This window comes from Panthera leo, chromosome B2 (assembly GCF_018350215.1).
Source record: "Panthera leo isolate Ple1 chromosome B2, P.leo_Ple1_pat1.1, whole genome shotgun sequence".
In the NCBI taxonomy this organism is placed as follows: Eukaryota; Metazoa; Chordata; class Mammalia; order Carnivora; family Felidae; genus Panthera; species Panthera leo.
Genome location: NC_056683.1, coordinates 47,203,006 through 47,227,702, shown reverse-complemented (window position 1 = coordinate 47,227,702; position 24,697 = coordinate 47,203,006). Strand labels below are relative to the sequence as shown.

Below are 24,697 nucleotides of genomic sequence, written 5' to 3'. Positions count from 1 at the left end.
TCTTACTTCCAGAGGATGCCCACATTCTTTAGCTCATGGTCTCTTCTTTCTTCAAAGTTAGCAATGGGTGGGTCCAGTCTTTCTCATGATCCATCACTGACATTGATTCCCTCTTCCACATTTAGTACCCTTATGAGCTCACACGGATAGTCCAGGATAATCTCCTTACTTTAAAGTCAGCTGATTAGCAGTTTGAATCCATCTGCTACCTTAATTCTCTTTTGTCATGTAATGTAACATATTCAAAGGTTCAGGGGATTAAGACATGAAATCTACCATGCTTCAAATCACAGTTCTGTTCTCCTCTGTTGGTTCCACCGACTAACATATTCAATTTTGTTCTGATCCTACAGGTCTCTTTTTGCAGAAAATGCAAATGTACTGCAGAAGTGGTTTGAAAAAAGCTTTATTATAACACATTATTTTAGGAGTTGACAATAACCTAAATTTATGTTTTCTTTTCAGGGATGACAATGAAACACTTATTGTATTTGGCTGCCACTGCTGGTTTCCTGACTATTTTGATTGTAAGAGTATGTGAGGATTATATGTTTCATAATTACTTTCCAGGAAAGGATAAGAGCTCCTCCTGTAAAACTCATTTCATTATAGACATTGTTGTGTGGATGCTATGCCCTTTACTCACCTCTGCCTCACCATAGACTCTAGCATGCAAGTACCACTCTTAATTTCATATTGCAGGGAAAAGAACCAAAGCATAGGGAGGTGAAGTCATGTGGCCAATGTCAGAATACTGGCAAGTGGCAGAGCTTGAAAGTAAACCTAACCAGTTTAGCTCCATGGGTCCATGCCAATTTCATTTACAGCCCCTCTGGATGATTAAAAAAGCTGAGAATGTAGAGCATATAGCCAATCCATGCATTTTCTATGACTAAATGGGAAAAAAAATTGTTTGGATTTTGTTTAACCCAGAAAAAGTAAGTATTTCCATATCCCAATTGAACTATTTGATTTGTGACTATAACAAGAATTAAACATATCAAAATTAAATATAAAATGAAAGGTGTGAACAGCAAGAAGAGAAGTGTGAGGAACTGTAAGCAATGGAGTCAATATATGAGGTCTGCATCCTACTACTTATTAAAGGCAATAACTTCAATATTACAAAATAAAAACAAAACATTCAATGGTATAAGGTATAGGGCCTTAGGATTTTATGATCACCCAATAATATGTATCTCTATATAGCCTCATTTATATTTTAAAAATTACGTTTTTTAACCTACCCAGAATATTTTTATGATGAGCACACATATGAGTGATTTCTATGATTTCATGGGCTAGCTCGGAGAAGTCAAGATTGGAAGGAATCTAATTTTATAAATGAAAAAAATCTATATACATCAGACTATTGGGGTGCTGATTTGGGTCTTATTATTCACACCTCTTCCACAAAGAGAAACCAGGTAGACCTCTTGTCTAATACTCAATAATGCTCCAGTAAATTGGAAGTAGAGTCTTAAAGAAGAGTTCTCCTTCCTTCTCTTTGATTATCTTCCCATTTTACTTCCACAGTATGAAGGGGGGATATTCACACTTCAAAGTAAGGAAAACCTAAACATAGCCTCCATCAGAGGGAAAGAAGAAAGGCAGCAAGAATGCTACCTTTGCCTTTAAAGCATAGTCTGGGTTTGTCTGGTCTAGTCTAGGTCACTAGGTCATTTAGCTCACGTTCTAGGAGACTCCCTGGCTCAGGCTGCCATGTGAAAGAAGGAATCAGTATCAAAGTCAAAAGCCCAGATCAAAAAGCAGGTAAGTAAAACCCTTTTCCGTCAAGGCAACCAGAGCCTAGTCCATTTACTGACCGACAATACAAAGGAAAAATATGAAAGGGTTGAAGGCATTGATAAAACAACATGTATACATTCTATAGAAAGATAATTATTGGAATATTTGCATGTAATTTTACAGAAAATTTGCTCAGAAAACTAAGGCAAAATTAAAAAATTAAGAATTTTTTTAAGTTTATTTATTTATTTTGACAGAAAGAGAGAGAGAGCAGGGAAGGGACACAGAGAGAGGGAGAGACAGAATCCCAAGCAAGTTCCATTCAGAGAGTGAGGAGCCTGACTTGGGGCTCAAACTCACAAACTGTGAGATCATGATCTGAGTCAAAATCAAGACTAGGATGCTTAATGGACTGAGCAACCCAGGTGTTCCAAGGCTTAAGAATTTTAAATGAAAAAAAAAAACAAAAAAAAACCATAAAACAAATTAAGCCCCAAACACAAATTCATTACATAAAATTTAAACATTAAGCCTAGTTGAAGTAAAAAACAAACTGTTCCTCTTTGTCCAATGAAAATAAACAATATGATATATTCCCTTTTTAGACTCCAAGTAGAGACCAAATAGACTACCAGGCTTGAATCTTATTTTAAACTCCCCTTCAATGTTAGAGTTTACTGAGATAGTAGGCATCTACTTGGACAAAAATCACTTTTTACTGAGATATAGTTTTCTGTGAGAATCTAGTAGATGTTACACAAAAAGATCTTTGTAGGAAAAGTACAGGAAATCGTGATCAGGTAATAAGGAGATCTGATCTTGTCTGAGGTAATTCGAGACTTCTCTTGGAATGAGGCGGTGGTAGACCCATATCTGAAGGGTTAATTGTCATCACCTAGTAGAGCAAGCCAAAAGAGGATACTAACAAAGCGACAGGCTTGGACTAATACTCTGAGGCAGAACAGAAGCTGGCACATTACAATAATTAAAACAAAATCACTGAGACAAAAGCAGATAAAAGTAGGGGAGCATGTCTTAAGTAGAGGCTGAGAAGTCAGCAAGATCTTCATAGACCTTATAAAAGATTTAGTTTTTCTTTCTAAGAAATTGTTGAAAGACTTAACAGGAAAGAGACCCATTGTGTCAGTGTTGTGAAATATTTACTCTGGTAGATTCCTGCAGAATGGATTGTGGAAGACTGGATAGAGGGGTTGGAAGGAGAGTGTAGGGGGGTTGGTATGTATTTGAAGGCTGGGAGGCCAGTAGGAGGTCAGGCTATAGCCATAGTCAGTCCAGGTGAGGAAAGAGAAATCTGAGAGGTAGGAGAAAAAAGGAAGAGAATGTGTTGTCCCTTACATGGAGAGAAAGACTATTTCTACACTGAGAGCTTAGTCAGAGGAGTTAGCAGCCAATAGATCGAGTAGAATGAAGACATTACAAGAATATTGAACTTACAAATTAAGCTTGTTGGTGACCTTAATAGGAGCTGTTTCAAAACAAAATATCTCAACTTCAGAACTACTGGCATTTTGTATGGAATAATTTTTTGTCAGGGGAGTCTGTCCTGAAACTTTCAGGATGTTTAGCAAAATCACGGACTTGTATCTACAAAATGGCAGAGTACTCGCCCCAACCCAGTCATGACAACCAGAAATTTCTCCAGACATTGTTTAATTCCAGGGAAAGGAAGAGGGGCTTGAGACGGGGTATATTACTCCTACTATAGAACTTTTGTTTTCCTGGAATAAGTGGGGGAAGGGTGAATGCAGACTGTATTACTGGAGGGTGGGAAATTACAGACAGCCAGTATGGGCAACATTTTCAGAAATTGCGATAGGGAAGGAAAGTGGAAAGTACAGTGATTGAGTGGGGAAGTGGAATAAATGCAAAGTTTTGTTTGTTTAAGTTACCAGCAACATGATCATGAGTAAATGCCAGTGGGAAGGACCAAGACAAAAGAATGGTAGAAGATATACTGGAAAGATAATGAGTAATGTGAAATTTGAGAAAATGTGGAAGAGAATGGAGTAAATAACACTGGGGACAAATAGCTTTTGAAAGAATGACTTTTTTTCATTTTTTGAGGAACTGTTATACTATTTTCCATAACGGCTCTACCATTTTACATTTCCACCAACAGTGTATCAGGATTCCATTTTCTCCACATCCTTGCAACATTTGAAGTCTTTTTTTTAACAATAGTTCACCTAATAGCTGAGGTGATATCTTATTGTGGTTTTCACCTTTATTTCCCTGATGATCAATGAGGTTAAGTACATTTTCATATACCCCGTAGACCATTTATATGTCTTTTTTGGAAAAATGTCTGTTTAGGTCCTTTGTGTATTTTTTTAATCAGGTTATTTGTTTTGTTTTTGCTATTGGGTTATATGAGTTTTTATATATTTTGGATATTAACCCCTTATCAGGTATATAGCTTAAAATATTTTCTCCCATTCATTAAATTGTCTTTTCATTTTGTTGATTGTTAAGGAAACAATTCTTTCTGTGCAGAAGCTTTTTAGTTTGATATAGTCCCACTTGTTTATTTTTACTTTTATTGTCTGTGCTTGCCAAGGCAAATGTCAAGGAACTTTATACTTATGTTTTCTTCTAGGAGTTTTCTGATTTCAGGTCTTACATTTAAGTCTTTAATCAATTTTGAGTTGATTTTTATGTATGGTATAAGGATCTAATTTCATTCTTTTGCATGTGGATATCCAGTTTTAAATTTGCCAGGAGGGTAAGTCTTAAGTTACATGTTTTTACAATATACACAAAATAATAACAATAGTTATAATAAAGGGGGCAGGGGGAAACTTTGAGAGGTGATTGTTATGTATGGTCTTTTGTTTTTGTTTATGGTCTTGATGGTTTCACAAGTGTATACTTACCCAAACTCCTTGAATTGTATACATTAAACGTGTATAGCTTTCACTGTCAATTATACCTCAATAAAATAGTTTAAAAACAACAACAACAACAAACAACAACAACAACAACAACAACAAAGTATGACCTGTTCAGTAGTACCACAAAAGGTAAGGGGGAAAGAATGAGAACAGATATAGGTAGATTGGTAGACTGGCCAAGAGAACCTAAAACAGCTATCATCAGATATTGTCTCTTTATTGAGGAAACTAGGACATATCACAATCTGCTGAGAGAAGTAAATGTTACTGAGGTAGAGTGCACAAGTTCTACAATAACATTGTGGAAAAAGACAAAGTGAGTTAACGAGGTAAATTAATAGAATTGATGAGAAAAATTAACGAGCAATTTGAGATTAGAAATCCTGATTTGGGATGACACCAATATCTGTCATTTTGTGGGATATTTTTCTGACAATGCTCATCTGACTCCATGCAGGCAAAGAAATTTTTGGTCCCATCCAAAATGGGGGTGTTCCTAAATAATGATGGGCAGGGAAAAGATTCGATATTTTAGCAAGAGAGTTGTTGAAATAAGAGTACATGAGTAGAAAAGAAAGAAAATTCAAGAGCGGGGACATGGAGAAAATGAAGAATGAGCTAGAATGCTAGAGTATGTTGAAAAGAGTGATTGACCTTGGCAACTTGGAAGAGCAGGAACTGATGAGGCAGGGAAAAGTTTGCCCAGGGGATTTGGGAGGTATGGCACTTGGCAGTGATTATGAGATATAGACTGTGATCATCATGGTGGAGACTAAAGACACTTGGAGGAACCATCTAGAAGAGGGAGAATTCAAGGGGCCTGTGATATCAGGTGGCTGGAGTCATCCATGTGAATGCAGCAGTCCCTGAGTTGACTGAAGAAATGGGTGGACAGGATGAATTTGTTTCAGGAGACCCAATTTCTGTGAATGAGAGGAAGTAATAGGGAAACTGTCATAGGAGAGTAAACGGCCAGTGATGAGAGGGTAGAGCAATATGTCATGAGTTTCAGTGGAGCAGAGTTCAGAGGAGCAAGGGAAGTTATATCTTGGAAATGGTAAAGGGATTCCGGTGGGTTCCCCACCTTTCCTGTAGTCTAGACTAGAGCTACCTGGAGTATAAAGGAAAATAGCATCACATGAATGTGTTTTTGAAAATGATGTTCACAGGGGACAGTCTCTAGAGGGGTCCTCCGGATTTCATATTTTTGCCTTTCCCCCATACCATTTTATGTTGGCATAAAGTAAATGACAATAACTACTCTATTTGAATAAGGTATGGTGTTGGATCTCATCCATTCAGAGACTCTGCTTATAGCCCTGTGGTAGCTGAGCAATAAATAGATACTACTCAAATTATACTACCTAGGTTTTGCCACTTTTTTTTGGTAAAAGGCATGAGTAAATGTGATACATAACATACACACGAATGAAGCTGCTTTTCTTAGCAATTAATGCTAACCTAAAATATTTTTTTTTAATTTTTAAAACATGTTTATTAATTTATTTTGAGAGAGACAGTGTGTGAGTGGGGTAGCGGCAGAGAGAGGGAGAGAGAGGATCCCAAACAGGCTCCATGCTGTCAGCACAGAGCCAGACGTAGTCCTCGATTCCACAAACTGTGAGAGGATCATGACCCGAGCTTCAATCAAGAGCCAGATGCTTAACGGACTAAGCCACCCAGGTTCCCCAAATGCTAACACAAAATATTAAGGTCATTTAGTTTTCTTGTTAGTTGAAGGATAAAAGGCAAACAGCTTAAAAGAACAGTCAGGAATTCTAGATTGTAGCTGATTTGCATTCTACTTTATATGTACACATACAGATGTAAACATTAATGTTTTTTTCATTTGCATTAGATAAAAATATAGACTCTGAATTGGAGATAGCAGGGGCTTTGTATTCAATAATGAAACTCTTAGATTAGACACATCCTTAACATTGTATTCAAGTGCAAGTGGTTTATTTGGGAAACAAGGAAAACACCTACAGTAAATGGAGTGGGGAAGGAGCCAAGGAAGGGAATCAAGATATCTTCCACTGTGATTCATATTGCCTGATAAAAAGTGCTTTTACATGGCCCAAAGTACCAATCATAAACTGGGGGGAAAAAAGAATCACAGAGCATTCAGTGCATTATGCTACAGACTTATAAAATGTCAGATGACATTCAGAAACCCACAGAAATAGCACAGGAGAAATGGATACTAATCTCCTGAGCTATCGTAAATTTTAAAAGGCTGTAGATCGTGATTTATTCAATATAAACCACAAATTCATACTGCTGTAGGTCTGCCAGTGATTTATTATACAAGACGAATTGCACATGGAAGAATCGACACTAATTAATAGCTTTCTGGTAACAGGCAAAACCAGCTCCAGTTCCATACAACACACTCCTCACTGAATTGGCAACTGTCCAAGAAGAAATCGTTACTGTACATAACAGCCTCAGGAGAGGGGTAATTCCATCAGCCAGCAACATGCTGAAGATGGTAAGATTAATTAAATAGCAGCGACGATGATGTCAGTAGTAGTAATAGTGTTAACTGAGCTTTTACTTAAGTTCTATTCACTTGCAATCTACTAAAAGTTTGGTCTTCCCAAAGAAAACTTTGACCGAGCAGCAAAAGAAACAGAGGCATGGAGAAGGTATGTAACTTTCCCCAAACCAGTGATTTTTTGTTTGGTTGGTTTTAAAGTTTATTTATTTATTTTGAGAGAGAGAGAGAGAGCGTGTGTGAGCAGAGCAGGGCAGAGAGAGAAGGGAGATAGAATCCCAATCAGGCTCCACACTGTCAGCATGGAGTCTGATGTGGGGCTCAAACTCACAAACCATGAGATCATGATCTGAGCCAAGATCGAGAGTCAGATGCTTAACCAACTGAGCTACCTGGATGCCCTCTCCCAAAATCACAGTTATTAAATGACAGAGCAACAATTCCAACTCAGACAGTCTAACTCCATTCATAATATACCCTGGGACAGTGCTTTATAAACTTGAGCATGCTAAGAATTACTTGAACAACTTGGTAAAGCACAGATTGCTGGGCCCCACTGTCTGAGATCCCGATTTGGGGAAGTCTGGGGTAGAGACCACTACAAGCTCCCAGCTGAAGCTCATGCTGCCAGCCAGCATTGTCAGCATAGTGAGCTTTAAGTGAGAGAGGCGTTTCATAACTGTCTTCATTGGGGAGCAGCCCAGAGGCTAGACACTCACCTGAGAAGCAAGACGTCCAGATTCTAAGTCAGGGGGTGCTGCCAGATAAACAAATATTGACAAATCTAGTTCCCAGTTCCCTTGCACCTTAAAAGATAAGACAAATGGTCTTTCCACTATAAACCTGCTGTGTGAGCAGATTAAGTGCTATAAAACAAACAAATTCAGATGTACCAGGTGATTAGGCTTGTATTGATTATCTCCCAGAAATATCCCTCAGGTTTCTGGGCAACTTTATCCTAATTCCTTTAACCCTGGATGGACCTAAGGTACAAGAGTTAGAAATAGTGCAGGCTCTGGAGGGTGATTCTAAAGGACAGCTTTCTCATGGAAATGACAAAGGGTGGAAAGTAAGTGAATAAAAAAATTATTTTGAAATTTATCTCTTGGTCATCTTAGAATCAAAAGTGTTATTCAAACAAAACAATAAAAATCAGTAGCTATCATAGTCAGTCTTGCATTGTGAGTGATGTAACTGACATGTATATTGTGCTGACTGTTGACAGGCACTCTTTTAGAACCTTATTACATTAACTCATTTATTTATTTATTTATTTATTTATTTATTTATTTATTTATTTATTTTAAGTTTATTTATTTTGAGAGAGGGAGAGAGGGAGAGAGAGAATCCCAGGCAGGCTCCACCTGTCAGCACTGAGCCACACACGGGGCTCAATCTCACAAACCATGAGATCACAACCTGAGCCAAAATCAAGAGCCACCATGCACCCCTACATTAATTCATTTAAATCAATAATTCTGTGATGTGGATTATACTATCATCTCCATTTTGCAGATGATGGATCTGAACCTCAGAGAAATTAGCTAACATCCAAAGTAATAAGTACTGGATAAGTCAGGATTCAGATGCAAATGGTCTAACTCCAGGCACCTGCTCTTAACTATTCGCCTCCCTTAGGACAAACAGGGTTCAAACTTCTTGGTTTCCAGGAAAGCAAACACAGTTAGGAGGTACTAAAGAAAAATTTTAGAGTAAATGGAAAATATAACTTCTGATTTCAGAGACTTTTTTATTATGAATTAAAGGTAACTACAAAGGAAATAGAACACAATGTAAGAATAAGTATATTCAAGTGCTAAAGTATAAAGGTATGAAAGATCAAGACAATAAATTAAGCACACCAGTAAAACTGAATCATATTTTATTTTATTTTTTTAAAGTTTACTTATTTACTTCGAGAGAAGAGAGAGAGAGATGGGGAGGGGCAGACAGAGAAAGAGAATCCCAAGCAGACTCCATACTGCCAGCACAGAGCCCAATGCAGCGCTTGAACTCATGAGATTCGAGGTCATGACCTGAGCCAAAATCTAGAGTTGGACACTTAATGGACTGAGCCACCCAGGTGCCCCAAACTGAATCATATTTTAAAGGAAATATGGGAGTTGAATTGTTCCCATAAACAATACATAGGACATGGAAAGAAAGGAATTGATAGAGTTACAGCAGGGCTGAAGAGCTGGTCATAACTGCCAGGCGGAGGTTTTCCAAAAAGAAAAGTTTTCATACATAAGGTTAGAAGCTGATTAAATGGAATCAGGTATTAAGGACAGAATTCATAGCTTTGGTGCAATAACCATAAATACTCACTTGTGATTTTAATCATGGATACATCACCCAAAAAAAGAGTATCTTTTTTTTCAAGTTTATTTATTTTGAGAGAGAGAGTATGAACAGGAGAGAGGCAGAGGGAGAGGAAGAGAGAAAATTCCAAGCAGGTTCCGTGCTGTCAGCCCGACAAATGGCTTGAACCCATGAACTGTAAGATCATGACCTCAGCCAAAATCCAGAATCAGATACTTGACCAACTGAGCCACCCATGAGTCCCCCCTCCAAAAGGAGTATCTTACCACCATTAATCAGAGGTAATATTCTAGAGAGAATATGCAAAGAGAATCTGAACTACAGACTATCTGAACCACAGATAGTATGTAATGAATGTTTCAGAGAGTTATACAAGATAAGCATACTCAGACGGAGATTAGCACACAGGATGTTTATTGGAGAACAATCTCCAGAATGACACCTACCTGTGGAGGTAGAGAGAGAAGCAGCATTGGGCATATAGAAAAGCTGGGTTGTGACATTGTCATGACAGAGGTTTCAGCTAATTTTTCAGGAAGCTGTACAGCTAGGACGGCCCTTCTGAATTGTCCTAAGTTGGAGGGAGGTGGCCTGTCATTTACAATTCCCACATCTACCAGTTGTTGGGTACAAACTACCTCCAGGAAGTGATTTTGCTCCTGGATAAGGACAATTTTTAGAAAGGACAGACAAGAGAGCTATGAGTGGGCGGGACTCCCACCTTGCAAGGAAATAAGTGCTTCTGTTTAGAAAGCAACCTGCTAGTGCATCACAACATGCACAACAAGCAACTAGTTGTAAATTATCCAGATGATTTCTAGTCCTAATCACTTGGTAACCTGGTCATAGTAGGCAAGATTACTAGTGCATGCAATGATGATATTCCCACTGCCAGGAGATCCTGGGACTTAATGGGATGTGTTGTGTCATCTCTACTCCCTCAGTTAAAATGTATCCACCAGTAAAATACAACTTTTGTTGCATGAAACAATCAAGGCCTACAGTTAGGTGTCATACAAAACTTATTCTGAAGAGTGAGTGAATGACTTATGTCTCAGTCTATATTACAAAACAAGGTCTACAACTTTTCTTGATAATGTGTTGCATGAAGATATTGATACAGTCTTTTAAGTGGATGTACACCGTGTGAGGATTAGAGTATTAGGGAGAATTTTGCCACAGAGTCCCGTTACTGGTGATATAGACTTCCCGTAACTGGTGATATAGACTTCCTGCCTTTCAACTTACTTGGAGATACACCTGACAAAATTCTTCAACTCAGCACAGTTGACACACATTAAGAGTTAAGAACATACACTCTGAAGATATAATAAGCTGGATCCTACTTCTTTTTTGGTTCCTTATTGGTTGTGTCATCCTGAGAAATTATGCAACATCTCTGTGCCTCATTTTCCCCATTTGCAAATGGGGATAATATTAGTACTTCTCTTGTGGAGATTCTGTGAGCCAAAAGAAGGGAATATACATACAGAATTGGCAACAGATCCTGGCATGTAGTATTAGCTACTATTTTTTATTATCATTTGTCATTTTAGATGGAGATGTGTGACACTGTACATAGCCATCATTTATTTACCGAGCACATAGTATAAGATTTGTCATATCATAATTGTATTGCATGAATTATTACATTAAAACTTTAGAACAAGCTATTAGGCATTGAGGGTCACATTTTATAGAGGAAGAAACATATTCAAAGAGATTAAATAATGTTTCAGAGTTAAAACTACTATCAAATAACAGAATGGAGGGGTGCCTGGGTGGCTCAGTCAGTTATTTGTCCAACTTCAGCTCAGGTTATGATTTCACAGTTCATGGGTTCGAGCCCCATGTCAGGTTCTGAGCTGTCAGCATAGAGCCTGCTTCAGATTCTGTGTCTCCCTCTCTCTCCCTGACCCTCCCCTTCTTGCATTCTCTCTCTCTCTCTCTCTCTCAAAAATAAATAAACTTAAAAAAAAAAAAAACAGAATGGAGTTCTAACCCTGATCTGTTTTGCAGAAAGCGTTTACTTAAACTTTTTCATACTTCTGAGAGAGAAATGCTACATCTAAGCATTACTACCAAATTTTGATTTTGTAAATTCAAGGGCTAAAGTAGTAAGTTGAAAGTTTCATCTTCCTCTTCTAACCAGAACATTTAATAATATTATTTAAATTGTTAGCTTATACAATTGAAGATATTGCTAACCTTGGCTTTTTAGAAACAATAAACTAAAATATTATCATGGAAATACCAATAAGACCAAGCACTTATACTTTACTCTTCCACTGTAGGACTGGAGTGAGGAAGCTGCACAAAATGCCAGAATGTTGTCAACACAGTGCGAATTAAGAGAGAGCAGCGCACCCAGGAGGCGAATTACAAGTAGGTATATGTCTACATGACTCACCTTGGTACTCAGAAGTCATCGGTGATTGTTAAATAACCTGGCAAGGGTAAGTTAAGTCTTTTGGTATATTATATGGGCCCCATAAATGGCAGTAGATTGTGGCCCACTACACTTTTATTATTATCAATTTTTAAACTTGGATATTTCAGAATTTCAAATTCCAGATTCTGATCATCAGAAACAAGAATCAAAACTCTCAACATTATAGAATAGTTGAGTAATACAGTGATAACTGGATGGAGAGCTGGATAGCTGGAAGTTGTCTATTCTATGTAGTTATTTCAGCTACACACAACAATGCATTAAGGATATCTTTGGCTTTGAAATACTAATACAGATGATAGGTGAGTTATATTCAAGTCTACTGGGCTGTACATGTGAACAAATTTAGGTGCTTAAAAATGAGTCCATCTCATGACATAAATGTTAGGTGGATCATTGCTTGTTTCCAGAAAAGCCATTAATACTTCCTACACAAGTAGACATTATTAACATTTTTGAAATACTTGCTTGTTACAAAATATTTCAAAGATACTAATGAAACTTCCATATTTACAGGTTATTGGGCATCTTTGCCCAATATTGTTGACCTGTGAATTAGCAATATGAGTCTCAGAGAAAGGTAGATAATTCCTGAATACCATGTTTGGTCAAGAACCTACATCACCAGTGGATGGCTAAATGAGCAAATGTTTATTTCATGGTCCTTGCATAATGAATACCTGTGGGTAGCTGTTTGCAAGTCACAGGCCCTGTTACAACCCACAGGCTGCTTGGATTGGTTTCACCCTTCTCCATCAGCTTGGAGACTGAAATGTCGAGCTGATTTCCAAGCTTGTACATCATCTCCTACTGTTGACTTCTCACCAAACCTAAGTACCACAAATTCACTCATCAGTGGGAAAGATGATTGCCAGCAGAGATACAGCTGAGTCAGCTTTCTTTTTATAAGACATTGCTTAGATGATAAGAGAAACATTCGTAAAATGGAAGTGAGGAAAGTGTCCTTATATTTCCAGGTTTCATAGAGTATGACAGACTTTTTTCTCCCTTTCAGATACTTTTTGTGGAGAAAATATGCATTTGACATCTTATGCTATCTCATGGTCAAATGTAATTGAAATCTGGTACAACGAATCTAAATATTTCAAGTATGGGGAATGGACGTCAATGGATAATGGCATAACAATTGAGCATTATACTCAGGTAACCTGCATACTTGCAAATATATGCATTGTTTAAATGACTATAAGCATGTGTGGAACATAGGTGACTGAGAAAATCATTCTACCTTTTCCTGCAAATTTACACTTGACCCACTGAGTTCCTGCTATCATTTGGAACACAAGGAAGTATGATTCCCTCAATAGCTGGCTTGGAGAAGCTGCTTAACTGCTTAGTCTCCGTTTTTATACATTTGATTTTCTGGAAATTAACAAAATCATAAAACATCAGTGTCACTTATATATTACATTTCTGATATTTGTAAAGAATGAAAATAACAGTACCTTATAATACAGAGAATCCTCTTCTTTCTAGTTTATTTTTATTGTAAAAAATTGTATGTATATAATAGTATTTATATACACATATATTATGTATACATACATATATGACACATAATAATTATCTATATATGCATATATAATATATGTATATATTTTATAAAATTTGTCATTTTAGTTACTTTTAAATTATGCAGCATTAATGTTCGGTAGCATTAACTGTATTCAAATTCTTATGCAGCAATCACCACTATATATCTTCAGAACTTTTCATCTTCGCAAACTAAAGCTCTGCACCTGTTAAACAACAACTTCCCATTTCCTCTGTGTCCAGACTCTGGCAATCACCTTTCTACTTTCTGTATCTATGGATTTGATTACTCTAGGTAATCTAGGTACTCTAGGTACCTCATATAACTGGAATCATAAAAATTTTGTCCTTTTGTGTCTGCCTTATTTCACTTAGCATTATGTTCTCATTTGACATCCATCCATGTTGTAGCATGTGTCAAAATTTTATTCCTTTTTAAGGCTGAATAATATTCCATCATATCTGTTTACCACTGGTTGTTTATCCATTCGTCCACTGATGGGTATTTAAGTTGTTTCCAATTTTGGCTGTCGAGAATAAGACTAGTATGAACATTGGAGTTCAAATATTTATTCATATCCTGCTTTCAATTCTTTTGAGTATGCACCCCTAAGTGGAGTTGCTGGATCATATGGAAATTCTATGTATAATTAATTATTTGAGGAGCTGGCATATTGTCTTCCACAATAACTGCATTATTTCACAATCCCAGCAGCAATGAAGTTTCTGGTTTTTCACATCCACACACTGTATTGGTCTGCTTGGGCTGTCATTACAAATATCACAGGCTGGATGGATTAAACAACAGAAATTATTTTCTCATAATTCTGGAGGCTGAAAGTCTGTGAACTTCTGCAGCATAGTTTGTGAGAGCTCTCTTCCTGTCTTCTTTTCACTATATCCTTGCATGGAGTTTCCTTTCCTTTCCTCTGCTAATGCTTGCAGAGAGAGGGGCAGAGTGGAGAGAGAGAGAGAAAGAGAGAAATAAAGAGAGTACAAGAACCAGAGCTAGCACTCTAGTGCCTCTAGTGCCTTCTCTTGTAAGGACACAAATCCTATCGGATCATGGTCCCACACTTATGACTTGTAAATTAATTCCTTAGAGATTCCATCTCTAATTAGAGCTGCTGGGTTAAATCAGGTTGTTTGGTTTCTTGTTGTTGAATTATAAGAGTTCTTTACATATTCTAGGTATCTATCCTTTATCAGGTATAGGATTTGCAAATATTAATTCCTATTACGTGGACTGCCTTTTCACTCTGATAATAGTATGCTATAATGAACAAAGATTTTTAATTTTGGTAAAGTCCAATTTATCTATTTTTTCCTTTTCTGTCTGTGCTTTTGGTGTCACATTCAAGAAATCACTGCAAAATTCAATATCATGAAGGTTTTTCTTTGTGTTTCCTTCGAAGAGTTTTTTATGATATTAACTCTTACACTTAGGTATTTGATCCATTTTAAGTTAGTTTTTTATATGGTATAAGGTACTCTCCATTTGCTTGTATGTGGATATCTAGTTTTTTCCCACTTTTTTTGTCCCCCTTGAATGGTCTTGGCACCCTTCTTGAAAATCATTAGAACATACATGTGAAGATCTATATGTGGAATGTCTATTTCAGTTCATAGGTTTATCTGTCTATTGTTATGCCAGTGCCACTGTTTATAGTAAGGTTTGATATTGGCAAATATAAGACTTCCAGCTTTGTTCATTGGCAAATATAAGACTTCCAGCTTTGTTCTGCTTTTTCAAGACTATCTACCTATTTAAAATCATAGACTTAATCACTTATAGATAACAATGCAGAAATTCTAAATAAAAGATTAGCAAGTAGAATTCTTATTTTAAGATTGATACCCTTGTACAAAAAGGGTATGTGCTAGGAATCCAAGAATGTTATAACATTAGACTATGTATTCATATAATTTACCTTATCAACAGAGGATAAAAATAAAATGGTCACCCCGAGAGCTAAAAATCTGACAAATTTGTGACATCAATTCCTGCCTTCTATTTCTTTCAGATAAAGGTAGACTAGACCCACTATTTACATCATAAGACCTTTAGTTTCATCATACTCAGATAATAATATTTACTCTTCCAAAGACTTAAAAATTTTATTGTTTAATTCCCACTACGCACCTATGATGTAGAAAATGATATTATTATATCCCACTTTAAAAACAATAAAATTTCAAGATATAAATCAAATTGGTAAATACCATACAACCAGAAAGTGGTAGAGATAGAATTTGAACTTGAGTCATTTTGCTTCAAAGTCCAATTCATAACTCTACACTATGCCTTTTCCCTGATGATTAAGTAAATTTCCTCCTATGCTTTGATTTTTTTTAAATCTTTATTTATTTTTGAGAGAGGGAGAGAGAGACAGAGCATGAGCAGGAGAGGGGCAGAGAGAGAGAGACACACACACACACACATACAGAATCTGAAGCAGGCTCCAGGCTCTGAGCTGTCAGCACAGAGCTCAATGCGGGGCTCAAACCCACGAACTATGAGATCATGACCTGAGCTGAAGTCAGACGCTCAACCGACTGAGCCACCCAGACATCCCTGATTTTTTACATAACCACCAAGCAGTCTTCATCATGTTAACTGATTGTCCACATAGATTTGATAAGGGAATGAGCCAGGATTAGGGATGGCCACTAAGTGTGCATATGCATGTTTGTTGTCCAGACACATGGAAATCTTGCTATTTCTATGAATTCCTAATAAGTAATGCTCAAAGAATACTGGAAGCAAACATGTTTATTTTAAGCCATGGGTAACAATATTCGTATTTTAATCATTTAGCAAAACATCAAATTATTAATTAAAAACATCTCTTTGTCTTTACAGGTAGTTTGGGCCACTTCTTACCTCATTGGGTGTAGAATCTCATCATGCCCCAAAAGAATGTCAACTCAGTATCTCTATGTTTGTCACTATTGTCATGAGTATGTATTATACAGTTTTGTTTCACATAGCTGTTAGAAATATATCCTCCTTACATAATCCAGTTTCTCAAACATTACGTAAGAAAACACAAATATTTCACTTCAGTTAAGCAGAACTTTAGGGATAAAATGTCATTTAGCCAATACCTAAAATATCACACATGTATTTTTATTTATATCATATTCATTTTAAAGTTTATTTATTTATTTTGAGTGAGAGAGAGAATGTGCACAAGTTGGGGAGGGACCAAAGTCGTGGGAGAGAGAGAGAATCCCAAAAAGCCTGCACTGTCAGGCAGAAACTGATGGGGGGGTTCAAACTCACGAACTATAAGATCATGACCTAAGCTGAAATCAAGAGTCAGATACTTAACCGACTGAGTCACCCAGATGCCCCTATATCACATTTTTAAAATGAATTTATATCTCATTAGTAGAATGTCCAAAATCAAAGCTATTACCAGTAGTCTTGTTATGTGTTATTGATTAGCATAAGCAAAGAAACAATATTTACTTAAGCAATTCAAGAGTATATTTAGAATGCAAGGGCAGAAATATAGTGGAATATCAAGAGTAAACAAACAAAATTTGAAGTGTTCTCATGGTTAGCTTTTTAGTCTCTCAGTATATGTCTTTTCTTTAGAAATTAAATTTCCATGTTATCATGGTATGAGTACAAGTCCCACAAGAGATAATATGATTGCTTCAGTGAAGAATAAGTGGACTCCTTTGCCCTATCAACTGGGGTTATAGAGTAAGATCAGTTTCAGATAATGATTGCAGAATCCCACGAGGGCACACTGTATGGCTCCAGTGGTAATTATGAAAAATTAGAGACTGTTCAGAACAGGATATATTCCCCCAATAGTTTACCACAAATATCTGTTTACATGATGTTTAACTGTTATCCCTCATTTTTGTTGCAAAATAAAAGATGTTCAATATAAATCAGCAAAAACTATTTATCCGGTAATATGCTACCATACTCATACTTCAAATGAGGTCTCCAATATCAGTATAGATTCAATAGATATATTCATAAAATAGCTCTATATGAGTTATTTTCTGGTCTTATCATTTCTTTATTTTAGTAGTTAATATTTGTTATGATTTTATCTATGTAATTAGTATTGAAGGCAGTAAGATCTCTTTGCATCTACAACACATAAATTGTACTAAATCTTTGCTGGGGCTGGTGGTTTCTAGTGAATTTCTGACAATACACAAAAGTAAAACATACAGAGATGTGGTAGGATAATTTTCTATGGCAAAGATTAGCCCAACTGTCTGACAAAAATCCCTTCTTAAATTAAGTACTAATTTTCTTTTATAAAGTGAAATTTAGGGGTGCTTAGAGGGCTCAGTTGGTAGAGCATGAGACTCTTGATCTCAAGGTCATGAGTTCAAGTACCACATTGGGAACAAAGCTTAGTTAAAAAAAAAGTAGGAGGAAATAAAGTGAAATTCTAACAATTCAGATATCAAAGGGGGAAATTATCAAATAGAATGCTGAACATTTATTTTATTTTCCAAGCATATTAAGAATTGGCCATCATCTACAATGTTTTGTTTTTGTTGTTTTTTTTTTTTTAGACAGGTAAGACTGTCTTCTCTGAATTTCATATTAGCTTAGAGCTAGAGACTCTCTCTACTCTCTCTCCCCCAACTCTGTCACTTTAGATTTAGCCATACTGAGGGACTTTCATCTTTTACAATGCTCCCTGTGTTTCTACACAAGCAGCAACATGTATCAAGTTTTTCATGACATCATGCAAGATGAAGTTCGAATATCTCCAATTATACTCAAAATTTTCTTAACATCCTCTTTTACATGACTATTCACCAAGTCCTTATGAGTATAAATAAAGAAAAATGACCTATTATAAGTGATTCTAAAGCTCTTCTGCTTGGTAAGATTTGACTGTTCATAGGCCCCAATCCTGTTAGAACTTGACTGTCCAAATAGGTGTAAATTGTCTGAAAACATTCTTGGGACCCCACAGTTACCTGTTATACATTCAAGAAGATAAATTTTCATCATTGTAAATCTAGAAATCTTAAACCGATCTTAAATACTATAATCATTATCTAGAAGTGGTTTTCAAAAACTGTTTGCAAAGTTTATTAGAAAAAGTAAGTAAACTTTTATATGCATTGTTCAAACATCAATTTTATTACATCAATTTTTTCTTTATTCTGTTTTTAAGGGGCAATGATCTTGCCAAAAGGAATGAACCTTATAATGTGGGAAATCCATGTGAAGACTGTCCAAATGACTGTGAAAATAAACTTTGTAGTAAGTTTTACATTCAGTTTGCTTAATGTAGACTGTTGACCCAGGAGCCATGTGCCCTTAAAATTAAGCATTTGACAATATTGCACTTTTCTATAACTTTTATCTGAACCATCTCACAGGAAAGATCAATATTCCCAAAGATCGCTCTCCCAGAGTGACCAAGAAGATGATTGATTAAATCTATTGGAATGGAAATTAGAATGTCTAGGCCTAAACTCAAGTTCCCACCCTAAAGTTAATGACCCTAATAGGGGAAACCTGGATAAGATGTAAATAGAAGCATAAATTTTTCTGTGCTCTATAAAAAAGTTTCTGGGTTCTCTCATTGCAGCCTTGGAATTAGACATACTCTTTCAGGATACCAGCGTTCTCAGCTTTCTTGCTACTCCATAACTCCCCTACCTGCCTGACCACTTATTAGGGCAGGTAATTTCTTACTGAGTGATCTTTATTCTTCTATGTTCCTACTGACACATCAGAAGATATTAGACGATAGTCACACTGTCCCCTTACAATACTTCCTTTTCTTTCTTTTTTTTTTTTTAATTTTTAATGTTTATTTATTTATTTTTTTAGAAAGAGAGAGAGAGATGGAGCATGAACAGGGAGAGGGGCAGAGACAGGGAGATACAGAATCTGAAGCAGTCTCCAGGCTCTAGCTGTCAGCACAGAGCCCAATGCAGGGCTCGAACTTGTGAACCACAAGATCATGACCTGAGCCGAAGTTGGCCACTTAACCAACTGAGCCACCCAGGTGCCCCTACTTCCTTTTAATTCTTAAATAAACCTTACCTACAATGTGTATTCACTAAATGGCATCCAATTAGATAGCAAAAGTTCTTTTAGATGGCAAAGTTCCTTTTTCTAGAGCCTTCTGAAAACAATTCCTTAATCCCTGAGGATAATGTTGATAAGAAAATTTTCAATAAGTTCATAGAGAAATAACTAACCCAGAAAAAAAAATCTTTTAACTTCAGACTTGGAAAGCCAGAAGACTTATTTTCCTACACCTGACAAAGTCATTCTGTTTACTTTTATTAATTCTTTTAAAGTTAATTTATTTATTTTGAGAGAAAGAGAGAGTGTGTGAGCAGGGGAGGGACAGAGAGAAGGTGAGAGAGAGAATCCCAACCAGGCTCCGCACTGTCAGCACAGAGCCTGACATAGGGCTAAAACTCATAAACCATGAGATCATGACCAGAGCAGAAACCAAGAGTCAGACACTTAACCAACTGAGCCACATAGGTGCCCCTATTTACTTTTAAAGTAAGCAAAATGGATTCTTTTTATCTCTCTCAAATTCTCTCTCTCTCGATAGATACATGATAGATAGATAGATATTCTCTTTCTCGTTTTCCTTTATTCTTTCTTTTTCTTCCTTTTGTTTCACTTTCAACTTCACTTTTTACACCACATTTCTGGAAAGAAATGTTGTTTGAGAAAGAAAATATCTACTAATTATCTATGTTTGGTGAATGGGGTACATTTTCTTAATCCAAAATATAAAAGCAATGTCTATAGTGGAAAAAAAAATGCCAGAGAAGTAAAATGAGAGTAGGAAAGAGAAAGTATTACTTAAGAAGGTTAAATCTATGACATAGAAGATGCATATCTTAAACCCTTTGATCACCTACAGACGCATGAGAAGATATGAAATATTGAAGAAAGATAGATATCTAAAATTGGGCCACCCTGGAATGAAAACAAACCTAAAAATATAAAGACCTGGATATGTAGGTATAATCAACTTAGTGTAATTCAAATAAATTTTATAAAAGCAAAATTCATGCTTATAAAATAGGGAAGTTATATAAATTAATATAGTGTATATAACAGTAGTAAAAGCAGTTAGTTCTAAGAGGGAAATTCATAACAATAAATACCTCTATTAACAACAGCTAAAAAAGAGCTCAAAACAACTTTACTTTATTCCTCAATTACAGAAAGAACAAACTAAGCTCAAAGTTAGCAGAAGGAAGAAAATAACAAAAATCAGAGTAGTAATAAATAAAATAGAGACTAAAAAGACAATGGAAAAGATCAATGAAAGAGCTGTTTTGTTAAAGATAACCCAGAAAAATCTTTAGCTTTAGTCACACAGAAGAAGAAGAAGAAGAAGAAGAAGAAGAAGAAGAAGAAGAAGAAGAAGAAGAAGGAGGAGGAGGAGGAGGAAGGGAGGGAGGGAGGGGAGGAGGGGGAGGAGGGGGAGGAGGAGGAAGGAAAAGAAGAAAATAGAGGACTCAAATAATTAAAAATAGAAATTAAAGAAGAGACATTATAACTGAGACATTATAAATTAAAGAAGAGACATTATAAATTAGAGACATTATAAAGAAGAGACATATACCACACAAACCAAAAAGAACATAAGAATGCTATGCACAACTGTATGGCAACAAATTAAACAACTAATTTGAAGAAATGGATAAATTCCTAGAAACATACAACTTACAAAGACTAAATTATGAATAAATAAACATGACCCCACCAAGACTGAATGACAGAATAATTATATTCTGTGAATATAATTATGTTCTATGAATAAGTAGAAACTGTGAACAAAGTACTAGGAAGTAGATTGAATCAATAATAAAAAACCTCCCAACTTAGAAAAGCTAGAGACCAGATGTCTTTACCAGTGAATTCTACCAAACATTTAAATAACTAATACCAATACTTCTAAAACTCTTCCAAACTCATTTTATGAGGCTACCATTACCATGATACTAATATCAGGTAAGAACACTGCAGTAAAAAAAAAAAAAATTACAGTCCAATATATCTGATGAACATAGATGCAAAAAGAGCAACAAACTTTAGCAAAACAATTGCAACAATACACTGAAAATACCATACACCACAATCAAGTGGAGTTTATTATATGGATACAAGAATGACTCACCATCCACAAATCAGACAATGTGATATACCACACCAAAAAATTAAAAATAAAAATCATATAGCCATCTCAATAGATGCAAAAAAAGCATTTGACAAAATTTGACATTCTTTCATGATAAAAAATCTCAAACTGGGTATACAGGGAACTTACCTCGACATTATAAAGGCCAGATATGACAAGCCCACAAAAAGTATTATATTCAGTGGTGAAAAGTTTTTCCTCTAAGACCATGAATAAGAGAAGAATGAATACTCTTACCACTTTAACTCAACATAGTACTGTAAGTCCTAATCAGAGTAATTTGGCAAGAAAAGAAATACAAATAATTAAAATCAGAAAGCAGAAGTTAAACAGTCTCTATCTGATGACATGACAGTATGTATAGAAAACCAGAAAGACTCCACCAGAAAACTGTTGAAATTAATAAGTGAATTCATTAAAATTGCAGAATACAAAATCAATATACAAAAATCCATTATTTTAAGTACACTACCAACAAACTATCAGAAAAAGAAATTAAAAAAAACAATTGCATCAAAAAGAAAAAACACCTAAGAATAAATTTAATCAAGGAGATGAAAGATCTATATATCAAAAATTTTAAGACATTGATGAAATATACTGAAAAAGGTACAAATAAATAAATATATTCCATGTTCATAGATTAGAAGAATTAATATATTTTTAAAATTCCCATACGACCCAAAGCTACCTATAGATTCAGTGCAATTCTTATCAAAATCCCAATGGTATTTTTTTTAATTTATTTATTTATTTTGAGAGAGAGAATGAGGGAGAAAGTGAGAGAGAGAGAGTGTGCATAGGGGTGGGGCAGAGAGAGAGGGAGAGAGAGAGAATCCCAGGCAGGGTCCTCAACACTGTCAGCACAGAGCTGAATGTGGGGCTCAAACCCACGAATTGTGATATCATGACCTGAGCCAACATGGGTTGCTTAACTGACTGAGCCACCCAGGTGCCCCTTCAAAGGTATTTTTAATAGAATTAGAACAAATAATCCTAAAACTTACATGAAACCACAAATGACTCCAACTAGCCAAAGCAATCTTGAGACAAAAGAATAAAGCTATGGTATCAAATTCCCTGGTTTCAAACTATATTACAAAGCTACATATAGTAATCAAAACAGCATGGTATTAGTATAAAAACTGACACATAGATCAATGCAACAGAATGGAGAGCCCAGGAATAATCCAACTCATACATGGTTGATTAATTTACAACAAAGAAGCCAAATACATGCAAAGGGAACAGACAGTCTCTTCAATAAATGGTGTTGGGAAAACCAGGCAGTCATAGGCAAAAGAATGGAACAGGACCCATATTTTACACTGAACACAAAAATCAACTCAAAATGGATTAAAGATTTGAACATTAAACCTGAAACCATAAAACTCCTAGAAGAAAACATGGGGGCAAACTCCTCAACATCAATCTTGGTAATGATTGTTCGGATTTGACACTGAAAGCAAAAATAACAAAAGCAAAAATAAACAAGTGGGACTGCATCAAACTAAAAAGCTTCTGCAAAACAAGGAAATGCATTAACAAAATGAAAAGACAACCTATTGAATGGGGGAAAAACTTTCAAATCATATGTCTGATAAGAAGTTAATCTCCAAAATACATAAAGAAATTAGAAAGCTAAATTAAAAAATCCAATTAAAACATTGGCAGAGGAACTAAATTGACATTTTTCCAAAGATGTCCATATGGCCAACATGTACATGAAAAAGTATTTAACATCACATCATTTCCCCAGGGAAATGCAGGGATATAATGCATACCTGTTAGAATGGCTCTCATAAAAAAGACAAGAGATAATAAATGTTGGCAAGGGTGTGGCAAATAACAAACCGTTCTGTGAAGTTAAAGGGAATGTAAATGGGTGTAGTCACTATGGCAAATGGTATGGAGGCTCCTCAAAATATTAAAAAGTATAATTAACATATGATCTAGCAATTCTACTTCTGGATATTTATCTAAAAGAAACCAAAAACATTAACTCAAGAAGATATTTACACCTCTATGTTCTTTGAAGCATTACCTATAATAGCTAAGGCATGGAAACAACCTAAGTGTCCATTGACAGATGAATGGATAGAGAAAATATGGTGTGTGTGTGTATATACATATATATATATATATATATATATATATATATATACACATATATCTGTATATATGTGTACATATATACATATATCTGTATATATGTGTACATATGTATATATGTATGTGTACGTATGTATATATATATATATATATTCTCTGTATATAGTGTAGTATATACTATGTATAGTATACTGTGTATCTGTGTGTGTGTGTGTGTGTGTGCGTGTATACACTATGTATACTGTTCAGCTATAAAACAAATGGAAGTCTTATCATTTACAGCAACAGGGATGGATCTTGAAGGCATATTCTAAGTGAATAAGTCAGATATAGAAAGACAAATACCATATGATCTCACTTACATGTGGAATCTAAAAAACCAAACACACAGATGCAGAGAAAAGATTGGTGATTTCCAGAGGCCTTGGACATGCGGGGTGTGGATAATTTCATTTATGTGTTTGAGAAGTTTATCTGTTTCCTCAGTGATGGTGAATGTTTGAGATAACACGGTGTAAACATGCTTTGTCCTTCCAGCTAACCCCTGCCTCTACTATGATGAATACAATAACTGTAAGATACAAAAACGTAGTTTTGGATGCAGCCGCCAGTGGGTTCAACAGTTCTGCAAAGCTAGTTGTCTGTGTGACACGGAGATAAAATAATATATTTGCAACTATAATGTGCTGTTAGAAAATGTCTGCTGGATTACACCTTCTACCTTACTTTGCTTCTGTAGCTTTTGCTGAGTTTCATTTGGTTTTAATTACATGTGAGACCCTAAGCTTTACTAAGCACATACAGGCATCAGTAGATTTACATCAATGCCACCCACTCCTGTCCTGATCCAACACTGGTTTAAAGTTCCTTACTACAGAAGTGAAGCGTCCAGCCCAACACCTGCCCACGTTTAAAT

General features: G+C 35.7%; 1 protein-coding gene across 1 annotated transcript; it reads left to right on the top strand.

Annotated features, from left to right (window-relative positions):
- The first annotated feature begins 467 nt into the window (after positions 1-467).
- On the top strand, positions 468-24,446 carry CRISP1 (cysteine rich secretory protein 1). The gene is made up of 7 exons (XM_042937315.1): positions 468-533; positions 7,027-7,155; positions 11,778-11,868; positions 12,951-13,099; positions 16,353-16,450; positions 18,658-18,746; positions 24,319-24,446. Exons 1-7 carry the CDS (start codon positions 468-470, stop codon positions 24,444-24,446), a joined length of 750 nt encoding a protein of 249 aa, XP_042793249.1.
- The last annotated feature ends 251 nt before the right edge of the window (positions 24,447-24,697 follow it).